Raw genomic sequence first — 15,025 nt, 5'->3', positions numbered from 1 at the left:
TTCCCTTCCCATTATTGTACTAACTGCCAGGTATCAGCTGAGCTGGATTTCTTATTACTTATAAAGCCATAATTACAAAAAAAAATATTTAAAAATTGATACGATAGAGATACAATATTTTTAATGTAACTTTAAATATTTAAGACAAAAAGCATGGGCAAAATTGACGGTAAAAAATGTTAATGGGTACATAAAAATAACCAAAGTATGATGGGTTTAATTAAGATGAACAATAACATTAACCAGTGATACCAACAAACTCAAAATAACAAAACAAATGTCACTCCACTAACTACTCCAATGACTGAATCAGATCTTGTAGGCGTCTACGAGCCAGCTGAACTCTCTGTTCCTGCCTGTGAATATCATCTGAGGAAACCATCAGCTGAAAAACAAAGAATAGAAACAAGGGCTACAAAAACAATGACAATATAAATACAAATACCTGTCCATTGTAACCAAATAATGAGGTTACATTTAAAGCAATTGTCAAGTTTCCAAGCAATATATATATTTTTTTTAATTCCCCCTAAAAATGAAAGAATTTATTCCCACCAGCATTACCAGAGTTCCTTAAATCTATTAAAAGCTTTACTTCTCAAAATTTTGCAATAAAAAATTTAAGTCTAGAGCTAAATGTGAAAAAAGGACATCAAAAATAATACATAAAATAATTAACAATGAAAAAAAAAGTATTAAATTCTGCATTAATTAACCTGCAGGCTAGAAATCATCATGGTTCTAGTTGCCCCTGTAAAGTTCATTAGTTTTTTTTTTAATCCATTCAATGGAAAGAGAAGTAAACATGGCTTTTGGTCAATTGTACATTTCCTAATTAATTCTATTGTTGAACATTGTTACTCAAATATTGAATGGTTAGAAATGACATAATGGAGGAAAAAAGGTTGATGAAATTGCTAAATAATAAGATGAGAATTATGTACAAATATTTGTAATTTGTAGTCAACTTGGAAGATTTACAAAGTGTAGACAGATAACTGAACAAGGAAACTAATAACATAACAAATCTAGGATTACTGCTCTTGGTTTTAATAAATTATAGGAAAAAATATACAAGTGATTAATCCATCTTACTTACACTTGACAAACACATGGTTTTAATAAATGATACATAAAGAAAGAAAGTCTGTTAATAAATTTAAAGTAACACCCAGAGACATTATTTGGTTGGACAGAAATTTTATATGGAGCAGAGCAAAAAGTGAAAAAAGACTAAAGAGGGACCCATAAAACATGAAACAGACAAAAGTTAGTGAATTTCAAAAGAGTTAAAAAGAAGATTAAAGAGTTAAACAGGTTGATTAAATTAGTTTATGATAAGACTTGAACACCTGATCCTCATATCTATAGATTAGCACAGAAGAACACTATTTGATCTTAGTGGGCGTTGGGTTTTCATCTAGTCACATGAGCAAGTGAAAAGACCATTTCAAACCAAATCATTTTCTCTTTAGTAAAGACAACCCATGATCTCTTGAAAACAAATTCTATTATAGGACAAATAATGGTCTCTTTACTAAGAGAGAAAACATAAAACATTAGGCCCTAGAAAAAATACCTCCTGCAACCAACAGGCTATTGGCTCATCATTCTTTGGAATCAACTATACATTTCAATATACCTGTCATCCTAGTGCAGTGTGTTTTTCACAATGTAGTGGATCTAGTGACTCTAAAACTCTAGCATAATACAAGCTCATTTGAATAGAATGCAGAAAAAAAAAACTGAACAATTCTTATTGTATTTGTAGAATAAACAATCCAAATTAATTCTTTCAATGCAATGACACAATATAAATAGAATAAAAAATATTCAGACTGAAATAAAATCTAAATGTGTATCTGACTCTAACATTTTTGTCTATACATACCCCAGATATAAGTTTAGATCTAGAAAGAGACTTTGAAAGTTTGTCAAAATTATCTATTTTAATTGCTCTGAGCTGTTTTAGTTTCGTAGGATTTTATAATTCAGGGGTTCTCAACTATTTTAGTTTAGCGACCCACTTTGATATTATTCTCACAATGAAGGGACCCAAAAATGTAAAAAAAAATTATTATTCTTTCATATGCCTAAGTAACTGCTTTTGCTAATCTTATAAAATCATAATCATAGTGTAATCTTTACTGAAATATATGTATTTTCATGGTTAGAAACAAACTATTGTGTAAGATGTAAGTATTTATTTCTTGTGTAAAATAAATTTCTATTTATAATGTAAATACAAATAGATGAGATGTTATAATTATGAATTGCAATTATTTACTTTTCTATTGCGTTGTGTGACAATTTGAACAAAAAAAAAAACATGGCGGAGCATGGAAAATAGATCTGACTACAGTAAACTACATTGCTAAAACGCTGTTATGACAGTAAGCCAATGTCAATGTTAAGGTTGAGCTTGTTTCTGTTTCACCAAATCAAGACTTCTTGGAGCAGTTTTTATAAGAGCACAAAAATGTCATCTTCAGTATCAAGCCTACTTCTGTATTAAGAGTAGCAGACTAGAAAAAGTTGTGCTGTTGGAAATGGAAGAAAACAGCGCAACATCTCAGACAGAAAGAATTGATCCATAGTTGTGTAACTAACATTGAATAGAAATCATGTTTCACTGCATCATTATTAATGTGGGATATCTCTGGAACATCTTCAACTCTGAATGTGAATAGGCTTCATAAAGATCAAAAACATGTTTTAGAAGATTGCCTCTTAATAATCAACTCATTTTTAAAGTCATCATTTATAGTGGGAATATTATAATGTTTGGAATCATTCTGATTCAATCTAATTCAATTGTCTGCAACATCTATCCTCGAATGAAAATTATAGTAAACAAAATAGTAATTGCAAATAAACAGTCCCAAATAATTCTTTCAATGTAAAGGCAATTGCAAATGTAAAAACTTTGTCAGGTTTTCATGTTATAATAGTAGGTTGAGAACTGCTGGCATAACTGAACAAGTTCTACCCTCTGTAGTCTAGATGTATGACACTTACTGATACATCAACCACATGGTCAATCCAATGTTCACCACATCTATATAAAGAAAACATTTGATCTCCATATGACTGAAACTGTTTTATACAAACCTGTTGAATGTGTGGCTGTTGTGTGTCCATATTTATACTTGGGTTTTTCATAATAACTTGTTTGGTGGCCCCTTGGCCAACAACAGGACCAGTATTGATATGTAGTGCTGCTGATATACTTTGTAAAACATTTTCTGTGCTAAGTTCTGGTCCTACACCTAAAGGTTAGGAATGTGAAAAAAAAAAAAGACATTTTAATAAAAGCTAATAACAAAAAATAATTAGAAGTTCTAAAATGACTAAAAATCTCATGTATTAAATATACTCATAATTATAGTATTTAGAAAATTTTATGGATTCTCAAAAACTAATTTTGATTAGATATTTTATTTTTTATTAAATACTTTAAATATCAGTATTCTAAGAATTTACAAGTTTTCAAAAGAACAGTACTGATAGCTTTTAAACAGTAAATTAATAACTAAGAGCTCAGTCCATTATTTTCTTTATTTTATATTGTTGCTAGGACTATAAGCTAAACAAAAATGTTTCTTTAAAGAAAACTTATCACTGCAGTGACTAAACACAACAACTAACTTTGAACTTGTTTAGGTAGCTCCATTGTTGGAATTACTTCTTCACTGCTATCACATGCACGCAGACCTTGTAATCTTTTCTCCCAGAAGATCTATCAATTAATAATATGTGAATAAACATGTACATATGCTGAGGAATTTTTGAGGCTACATTTTAATAAACACAGTCACTTTAATATTTCTGACACTTCTACACAAAGCAAGCTGGTTACCAGGAGCACAGGATGCATGACAAAATGCTCCAGAAGTTTTATTTTTTCCAATACTTGTCTAATAATATAAACATAGTAAACACACACAGTAAACACAGAGATAACTCTTTACTTATTCTCAGCTGTCTGAAACAAGTTTACAAAGGGTTAGTTAAATAAAGAGACAATTTTGAAATGATAAATGAGAATAAATCTGTGTGGTGACAGTCTACAATTCTGACCTGCTTGGGTTGCTCCTGAATCCCATGTTTTAATTCTGCCTTTGATTTACTCTCAGTTCTGTTTCTAACAACTGTAACTGGCTGTTTAAATATTGAAGCTGTCTGTCTAATTGGCAAAACAAGACTGGCATCATGTCGAACCCCTTGATATACACAAATTGGTACATTAAAGAGTATTTTGGTAAGTCTAATGATTATTGACACCTTAAATTTTTAAAGATTAAAAGTAAAAGCAAAAACAGATTTTTTGTTTTGATTTAGATGAACTTAAAATAGCTTATTTACTTTAACTCACTTCTATAAATATCAATATATATATTATGTTATTTACCTCTTGCAAAATCATAAGAAGATCCTTTTTGTCGTTTACTTTTTCTACAAGCGCTATAAACTGTCCGACCTGTACGAAAATCAAAAGCACTCAAATCAAATGTTTCACCAAGAATACGAGCTAGCTGTGGCTTGCTGCGAATCTTTTTACCATCTGGCCTGCAAAAACATTGAGATGAAAACAGTCAGTGAATAGTAGATATACTCATATAGTCTTAATAAAATAATCATTTCCCTAAGGCTGCCTCTAATTTAATCATTATCATATATTTTATTACTCTATTTTCTATATGTATTTTTTCACTGTATGCGCATGATGTGTAGACCTGTGTTAGGCTGAACCTAGAAACATAATAATTCTCTAATACACACACAGTGACACACCTAATAATTAAATTATAGTTAGCAACCTAGGCTGTATAAGATCTAGAATTCAATCTAGAATCATATAAATATATCATTCATACAATGGACTTAGATTGTTTTCAGCACACATGCTATCAGATAGGCTTTCGAATTCGTAATGTCTATGATTAGTAATGAAACAAGTAAAAAAACACCATACCAACTTTCTCTCTCCTCCCACTGGTTCACAAATGAGATTGGACCATAGAGCTCTGAGCATGCTATAAGCATGAAAGTAGCGCTATATAAGCTATAATTTATTTTATTTATGAGTGTTACTACTTCTCTGTGTACCAAATAGGAGAGGGGGGAGGAGACACTGTGACAAGCAGAGTGTATTTGTCATAACTGCTTAAAGAAGCTGACCGACAATATAGGATCCAACCACGGGAGTTTTCGTCGCACATAATTAACTATACTTAAAAACAAAAAAATGGTGTATTTCCAATGACATGACAATATATAGTAATAAGAAATTAAACTTAAAAAAATATATTTTAAAAACTATTTATTTCCGGAGAAATCAAATTAAATTACGTATTTGTAATCTGCATTTTATTCTCATTCTGCATATATTCTTAAAATATAAGAGAAACCGACATAGTCATAGACTATAGACCTAACTAATAAAATTAAATATAGTAGTAAGTAAAGAGAAAGTCCTGACACCATCATAGGACCTCTAGGACTTTACCCCCAAAGCATTTAACAGCTATTGAATATAATATTAATATAAATCATAAAAATCCCAGATTTTTTAAAAGTCACAGTCACACTAGCTAGTCACAGGGTCTCAACACTCTCACTCTCTGTCCAGCGTTTTCTATAATGATAATAATGTCTATAGTAGATTCTTATATTAGGCACACCGTATTCGGGAACTAGGTCAAATTTTTATTTTATTTTTTTATTTGGTGACGGTTTAACTTACAAAAAAACTGAAAGCAGATTCTTATTCTGCAACTAAAGGACTATAAAAATAGCTGTGTTTCTTTGAATTACCACTCATAGTCACGATTTTATTTTAAAATAAATCAGGTCACTTTATGCTCCTATAATAAACGCAGTTTTTGTGCTTTCTCCTTTAGCGCACATCGAGCACCGTTAAGAAACACCACTATGTTATTGCTAATAAATTATATCTGTGTTAATTAAAAAATATTTAGATTGTATTAAAAGAAGTAGATTCACTTCTGCAATATGTATTTATAGTATATTGCCTCTCTCTCTCTCTATATATATATATATATCATATATGCCTACCTATATAATCTATGTGTAGAAACAGACAGAAATAAATCTATATAATTATAGATGTATAAATTAATTATTATAATTTAATAAACATGATATTTTCAACTAGGCTACATGTATTCTCTGTCTCTTTCTTTTAATTCCCATCCAAGGACCCTCTTCTTTTCATAATTTGGATGTTCGTTTTGTTACACCTTAACATCCCCTCCCTCCCATAGATGCTTATAATACTTTTCATGACTCTCTCCCCCTTCCCTCCACTGCCTGTATGATAGGTTGTGACACTACACGGTTAGTGTATACCTCTCCTCACCACCAGCGCTCGCCTGGCGTGATCACCTGCAGTGGGCATGGTCTCTGGCTTCAAATTAGCAGCCCGCACTTTTTCTTTCATTCATAAATTATATATTCTAGATATCTCGATCTAGGTCACATTTATTTATTGAAAAAAATCATAGATTTATTAATCCCAATAATATTTCTTATTACGATTTTGCCTTGTGCACTATAGGAGAATGTGTTTAATTCATTATTATTCATTGAAACACCTCCTTTTTAAATTTTATTTAAGAGCTAACAGTATGAATGTGATTGGAATGTCTTTCTAAAGATGTTTGGAAGCTTATTTTGATAGATCCACCAGCCTACGATCAAACAGGCTCATAATATAGCCTTCATCCCTTATATGGGTATGAATTGCCGGGGGAGGTTAAAACAATAGCTTTACTTACTTGGTTACCGAGAATCTAAAAAACTGCCATCTGCTTTGGAAAAGCGGAACAAAAATACAGGAACTTATCTAAAATTGGACATGCACTGTCCCGAAACGTCGTTTTTAGCTCCAAACATAAAAACAAATTAATTATAAACAAAAAAAGCGACGTGTTTCTTAAAGGAGAATTCGATGAGCTTGTGCCTAATATAAGAAGCTACTATATATATATATCTAGATCTAATTGAATACCATTAACGATTAATAATTAATTAAAATCTTACAATCTAGATCAGTAGATCTAGATTATTATTAATAAAATTAATTAGATCTACAAGTAACAAAGCAAAGACAATTGAAAAATCAAAAACTAACGTGAAATAATAAACATCTGTCTTTCCAGCTGAAAGTCCTGATTGCCTTACAACTTCTTCTCGTTTCCAGCCAGGTGGAAGCGCCATTATATTTCAATAAATATGTAGAAAAGGGTAATTTCAGCTTGCTGTGAAAATTGGAATTGGTTTGGAATCTAGATCTGGCCCTAGATCTAGATCTACTTTAATTAGTTTAATAATCAATGGTAGATCGAGTCTCACAGATTTGTCTCCCTTTACAACAGAATCATAGACATAAATAAATATAGACTGGCCGATAAAAGAGTTGTACGAAAGAGTTTTATGAAACGAAAATTTGTGACTTGCAATTTTGTGTACTTTATTATACAGCATTTATGAGCAGTATAAAAGTGTGGTATTCATACCTATTTTAGCCATAACCTATATAAGTATTACAATAGTTTTGTTTAATCTCTAAGAATGAAGATCATGCAACTCTTCGTAATTTGGAAATCCGAATACAATAGATATAATCTGTTTTCAAGTTACATGAAGTTACTTCCTTCGGCCAGTCTATATTTATTTATGTCTATGAACAGAATACACTGATCTAGATTCTATAGCTTTTTTTTTTTTTACAAACGTTGCCAACTATAGTCCAATGGTGCTGCTGCCGTATGGTGAATCGACATTCCCGTAAACTATTTTATAATACGCTGATATAAAGAGAAGGGAGTTCCTTGAGCTTCGTGATTAGGCCATTGCCTTACTTTTTATGAAATATATTCTACAGACTTTACAAAGTAATACTAGCCTGGGTCCCTAAAAAATGGTTATAGTGAATAGTGATACCTTTTCAATCATTTCCAAGAGAGAAAAAAGGACCCCTAACAAGTTGCCCCATATAGGCATATCTCTAATAGTTTAGGGCTAATGAAGTCGAAATCTGGTCCTGGCCCTTACCCGTATACTGAGCTTCTGGTGAGTTTCAATCCCCTATTTACCATAAGTAATTAACAAACAACACACACACACACACACATATATGGAGGTCACTCACGAAGGCCGCGGGATACACATTTGAGACCAAAAGAAAATCTGCTGCCGAGGACAAACGCAGACGGCGAAAAGAAAATCTGAATCGACCACCTGCGGACAATGGTTGTGCTTGCCCTGGGTGTGGCAAAATATGTAGGTCACATCTGGGACTGCGCAGCCACGGGAAATACTGCATTCCTCGCTGATCTTCGGACTCGAAGACTAGCCTATTATTATTAGGCCTATAATATGTGTATATTGCGTCATTGTTGGTTGTTTATGTTTTGTGCGAAAGCAAAAGGATTTGACGGAAATAAAAAGAGAGTCTTCTATGTCTACTTTGATAAACACAGTCTCCGTTATTATCATTATTATTAATGAATGTCTACAGTATGTTAATGTTAATATCTATCTGTGACAACTTGTGAGAACTTGTCGTGCCGGTCAAGACAACCAGAAGTGGTCGAGTTGTTAAGATTCCTTGTAAATATCAGTCTTAAGAACTTTAAAAGGAAGGATATGTGCAATATGTGTATATTGCGTCATTGTTTGTTGTTTATGTTTTGTGCGAAAACAAAAGGATTTGACGGAAATAAAAAGAGAGTCTTCTATGTCTACTTTGATAAACACAGTCTCCGTCATTATCATTATTATTAGTAATTAATGCCTACAGTATGTTAATATCTATCTGTGACGATAGAACATCAATTATTTTATTATCCTGTATATTTCTCGTTAGTGTGAACATCGAGCATATTTATTACGAGACCCTCTACTTGTATTCTAATGACTTAATTTCACGATGTTAAGGGGAATATCGTATATAGTAGTCTATAGTCCCACAGTCCGCTGTAACCGAAATTAGCTTAGCTTTTCCAGTCTCATGTGCATTATATTATTGTCCTGGACGAAGGATATTGTAATAACTGAAGGGAGGCAACTCAACGAAATATATGTGTTTATTTACAAGAGGACATGACAAACACATAGGACATCTGTCTTGAACACAACATCTTCATCTTGGCTCTAGACTTGGGCGGAAATCGTTCTCACTTCCCGTGTAAACATCCTTCCTAGTCTAGTTTCTGACAGTGGGCACCTTCTGCACCATCTTGAATAGCAGTGCGCATGGCAGAGTTATAACAATATGAACAGAACAATGACTATTGTGAAGTTGTGATGTGGGAATATTAGTTAATATGACTGGAGTGTATATATTTTGAGACAGTCAGCTTTGATTATAAGTTTACGTTTACGCTGTCTTGCATGCACGTAACTTGCAAAATAAGCTCCTGGACGTTAAAATACACAAACAATAATCCTTTATATCACGACATAATAACACTTGAAAGATTTCCTATGTTTATAGTTGTTGAGAAAGGCGTTTTACAAATCATTAGCCACTTGTCATCTAATTATTGATAGGGATCTTACTTTCCTGAGTATAGGGTAAACCAAAGAGTATCAAGAACTTTTCATGTTTTTCTTTTTTAAGTGTTACTCCTTTAGTACACATAATTTCAAAGTCATTTAATTAGTAGTCAATTCTCAAACTAATTAAGGTTGCACTTGTACAGTAAGCTTTTGTACACATTAAAATTTCTCAAAAGCATATAGTTTATTAATAGGATTGTATTTTGTAATCATCCACTTGGCTTATAAGTTTGCGTTTACGACGTGATGTATGTAAGTAACTTCTGCACATTAACATTCATAAAGAATAGTCAATAGAAGCATCACGACTGTCGACACAAATAGTAATAAGGCTTGTCATCGAGTCCGAAGAGTAGTGAGGAATGCAGTATTTCCCGTGGCTGCGCAACCCCAGCTGTGACCTACATATTTTGCCATATTCAAGGCAACATAACCAATGTCCGCAGGTGGTCGATTTAGATTTTCTTTTCGCCGTCTGCGTCTGTCATCGGCAGCGGATTTTCTTCTGGTCTCAAATGTGTATCCCGCGGCCTTTCTGAGTGATCTTCAGCTGTCTCGTTATGAGGCCGCATGCAACCAGGTGCTCTCTTCTATGTCAGCTAAGGCAAGTTGGCGCCTAAGTGGTCTTTGAAGCGTTTCCGTGGGGCACTCATATCATGTACCGCTGTAGCAATGGATTCAGTCAGATTATAAGTTTCTTCGCTCCTTCCTTCATCTGTCTCTTTATTTTCATGTCTGTAATTATCGTCGCAGCAATCGTTGTCAATTTTATTTTCTTGTCTTGAAAGCCACAAAGGAAGGTCTTGGCATCACATTCATCGACAGCGCTAATACCACTGATGCCTTCGTTGCAACTACCAGTACAGCTACAGTTCTGATTTAGTAACGGTTCGATCTCTCTCTCTCTCTTCTCTCTCTCTCTCAAAAGATTTTATCTAGCCGTGCACGGTATCCATCAGTTGGTCCGTCGAATCATTCATCGAATTCTTCAAGGTACTTATTTGTTTGCTTCGTTCTCGTAAAAGGTCCTGCATGGTGTTCAGGAGGTCGCCAATATCTGGATCTACCAGATGTATGTATGTCTCGGGATTTTCCCCTTCATCAACCAGGTCTTGCTGAAGGCGTGCTCTCATCTTTTCTTTGGCACAAACCATCTTCAGCTCTCTGACTCGAAGCTCCTCCAACTGTTTGTAGATCATCTCGTCTAGCTTCCTCAACGTTGTCATTATTTCCTTTCGTTGAGTTGCCCTAATCCCACTTCCAGACACCAATTGTAACGAATCTAGGGCAAACCCTCAACAAGGGACGAAGGTGAAGAGAAAAGATATGAGTTGATCACAATGAACATAAGATGTCTGTCAGGGTCACTATTTTGCCTCTAACACAGGTCACAGTACGTGCCGCTCTCTAGCTTCTCGTTGTTTCCAGAACGATAGTCTACATAAACTACCTGGAATGTCCTCCACTAACAGGAATGACCCTTTCCACAGTTACCTCACAAGGCTTCTTCCTTCTTCTACTTGTGATATATCATATCTCTTTTAAAAGTGCACTGGTGCGAATGAGCGTAGGAGCAGAAATATAACAGTAATAAGGAGATTAAATTCATATATATATATAAATCTCTCATTAATTAGCAGTTATTCCCCTTATTTCGATTTCTAACAAAATAATTAATCCCCAATAATTAAGAAGAGATCAGAAAAATGAAACACAGGATCGCAGCCTAGAGAAGAAGCTTATAGGGAAGCAGATCTGAAAGTAAAGAAAAGCTGTCGGCCAGATAAATGGGACTGGATTGAACAGAGGGGTCAAGAGGCACAAGCAGCTGCAAGCAGAAATGACACAAAAACTCTCCATCGTGTGAGCAGGTCAGGTAGGCGCGAGTGGAGGGGACTTATTCTTACTGCTCAACATTAAAATTTACCAACAGTAGGCAGATGTTTGCGCTACTGGATGGGCTCAATCTGTGCACCTCGGTATGGTGACCAAGGGGCTAGAGTCACCTAAGTAACCAGACAACTAACTATACTAACTTAACTAAATGAAAACAAGATAACAAACTTTAGTTTACGATAAATAAAACAAAAAGAAACTTTATTTACATACAAAAATAAATCAATAATAAAATATAATATATACACTAAACACTACAACTGAACCCATCAACTAACTAAAACCCTCTAAATCTACACCACTACAAACACTAACAAACTAACCAAACCAACTATCTAACTAAATCACTACAACTACTACCCTAGACCTAGATCGACAAACAAACTACAATAAACTAGTTTAGATCTACAATATCCTACTACTACAACCAACCCATAACTAAAACTAAAACAAGAACATCTTAGCCTTAGTACACTTACTAATAGTATTCACTAAGAATATAACTTATAACTAAACCACTAATAAGGCAACACTACAGAAACAAAATAACATTAGCTTCCCTAGAATTAGATCTAGAGTCTAGAATAGATCTACAGAAACAATAACAAAACTATCAATAGCAGAAACAAAATAACACTAGATTCCCTAGAATTAGAATAGATCTACAACAGCAGTTATAAGCAGCAGCTATTTCAGCAGAGTAATTGCAGCAGCTAAAAGCAGTAATATTCAGCAGCTAAAAGCAGTAATAATAGCCTGCAAAACATAAATGCAAAACTATATTATATTCTATTAGGACTGATGGACGCCGCCATCTTCAATACAGCATGTTGCCAACTATTATGACAAATAGTCCAAGTAGAAAATAAAATAACTACCTTACACATAGTGTGACATAAATCTAGAAAAAAAAATAGTTACAAACTTACAGGCCGTCCCAGGTACAGGAATAAAAATATAATTAGACGACAGACCACAAAGATCTTCAGCTGTCACACAGACAGATATGGTACTGACCACTGGTCAAATGTACACTCAGCTGTTTTAAGACAGAATGTAGTACATCCCTTTTATACTATCCCACACTAACCTATATAAATATGCGGAAGTACAATTATAAAATTTGACACTAACCTATAAAAATAAAATATATAAAAATAGATCTAACCTATACAACAAAAATACGTTTAAAAAATAGCTAAAATTGCATATAAAACTAGCTCTGGGAGCGCAAGCTCACAATCGTATTGTCCGAGATCTCACTGGAGCAAAGAGTGAGCACCAATAAAAGACAAGCAAGGCGAAACTTTGATAACAAGAAGAGCAAGATGGGTAGAGCACTTTAAAGAGACCCTTAACCAACCATCGCCAGACCTAACTTACACATTCAAGGACCCCTCTCCGGACAATGATCTCAAGGTCAAGACAGACCCAATAACTGCCGAGGAGGTTACCATGGCCATTGCAGTGCTAAAGAATAACAAAGCACCAGGGCTAGACATGGTGTCAGCAGAAATGCTAAAATATGGGGGACAGTGCATTGTTAACAGAATGACTGATCTGTTAAATCTCTGTTGGCGCACTTCAATAGTCCCCGAGGACTGGCAAAAGGGAGTGATTGTAAAGCTTCCAAAAAAAGGACAACTTGGCAGACTGCAACAACTGGAGGGGCATTACTCTCCTCTCTGTCCCTGGCAAAGTTTTCAGCACTGTTTTGTTGAGACGGCTTCAACAGTCTGTAGATGAGAGACTCAGAGAAGAACAAGCAGGCTTCCGAAGAGGCAGACCATGTTCAGAGCAGATTTTCTTTCTACGAAATATCATAGAACAAAGTCTTGAGTACCAACAACGGCTAACGATCAGTTTCGTAGACTTCAAGAAAGCGTTTGATAGTGTCCACCGAGAATCACTATGGACAATCATTAGAGAATACGGCATTCCAGATCCTACGACACCGATACAGTCAGTGTAGTTGCTGCATTAAAACAGACGAATGAACAACTGAGTTTTTTTTAGCATCGAGACAGGTGTGAGACAGGGGTGCATCTTATCTCCCTTCCCTTTCCTCCTAGCCATCGACTACATAATGAGGAGAGCAATGAACCAGACTTCCTTTGGTATTCCATGGCGTTTAACAAATCCGAATGACGGACTTGGACTTTGCTGATGACGTTGCACTACTCGGGTCTACAAATAAATGCATTCAAGAAATGACGGAGAGCCTAGTTAGAGAGGCACCCAAAATTGGCCTTCGCATAAACCTGGATAAGACTAAAATTTTACGAGTGGGATATAAGGCAAAGGGTGCCCCCGTCAGACTTGGCGAGTCAAAGCTTGAAGAGCTGGACAAGTTCAATTACCTTGGCAGCATCATAACAAATGTTGGGGATGCCTACCATGATGTAGCGTGCCGAATAGGACAGGCAGGGAGCATTTTCCAAAGGCTGCAGCCTATTTGGACTAGCCAAGCCATTGGACTAGAGACAAAAATATACTTTTTCAACACAATCGTCATTCCAACTGCAATATATGCATGTGAAACATAGAGGTCATCTGTCAAAATTGAGAAAAGACTAAATGTGGCTCAACAAAAATGGCTGAGACGGATTTTGGGAGTCAGTTACACAGATCGGGTCTCAAGCAAGGAAATTCTATGCCGAACTGGGAGTCGAACACTTAGTGAGGTTGTGACAGAGCGTCGCATGAAGTTTGCGGGACATGTTCTGCGACAAAATGAATTACGCATACCAAGAGTTGCGATGACATGGAGGCCAATACGAGGAAAGAGCAAACAGGGACGTCCTCGTATTACCTGGCGCCACACCTTCATGGAGGATCTCAGAGCAGTGGACACCAGGTGGGAGGAGGCTTCAGACATTGCCAATGACAGATCTTTGTGGAGACAGCTTGCCGCCCAATGCGCCGAACAGCGCGGGAGGACCTAAGTCTAAGTAATTATTTTGATTGATTCGTATCTTGTCAAGTACAATGGAGAATATAATTGTGCAAAGTTTCAACTTGATCCGAGAATTGGAAATGGGAGAAAAAACATGTTCAAACTTTTTACCAAACAGACAGACAGATAGACAGAGTAAGCTGATATAAACTTTGTAACAATATTTCAAATCGCACAGACTGATCCAAACTAATTGTTACAACTACACTTCGTACGTATAAGCTTTTTTAAAAAAAAAACAACACAAAATAAAAGAACTATAAGAAATGTTTTTCTTGTTTCCTTCTTCATTTGCTTTATAGGCCTAGCTACTTCTTCTGGAATGAACTCTTGGATTCCCTTTAGCCACTAGCGGATCCAGAACTTAGGAATGGGGGGGGGGCGATTTTTTTCCAAACCCTAACCCTAACGCCTAGTAAACCCTAACCCTATGCATACACGTGCGCACAGTATTTATATATATATATATATATATATATATATATATATATATATATATATATATGAGAATAAAATAAAAGTGTTTTTCAGCCTTCAGCGAAAAAAAAACACAGTAATGTTGAGGCCTTTCTCTTGCAAGCTTGG

At 34.9% G+C, this 15,025-nt stretch overlaps 1 protein-coding gene across 1 annotated transcript; it reads right to left on the bottom strand.

Moving 5' to 3' along the window:
- Positions 1-292: 292 nt before the first annotated feature.
- On the bottom strand, positions 293-7,242 carry LOC106050502 (methyl-CpG-binding domain protein 2-like). Its single transcript, NM_001311296.1, has 6 exons — positions 7,157-7,242; positions 4,412-4,569; positions 4,081-4,223; positions 3,649-3,739; positions 3,112-3,269; positions 293-385 (listed from the first exon to the last, which is right to left on the bottom strand). Exons 1-6 carry the CDS (start codon positions 7,240-7,242, stop codon positions 293-295), a joined length of 729 nt encoding a protein of 242 aa, NP_001298225.1.
- Between the last annotated feature and the right edge of the window lie 7,783 nt (positions 7,243-15,025).

The sequence above is a fragment of the Biomphalaria glabrata genome, chromosome 1 (genome assembly GCF_947242115.1).
Source record: "Biomphalaria glabrata chromosome 1, xgBioGlab47.1, whole genome shotgun sequence".
Taxonomy (NCBI): domain Eukaryota; kingdom Metazoa; phylum Mollusca; class Gastropoda; family Planorbidae; genus Biomphalaria; species Biomphalaria glabrata.
Note: the sequence above shows the minus strand (reverse complement) of the source record. Positions and strands in the feature narration are given on the sequence as shown.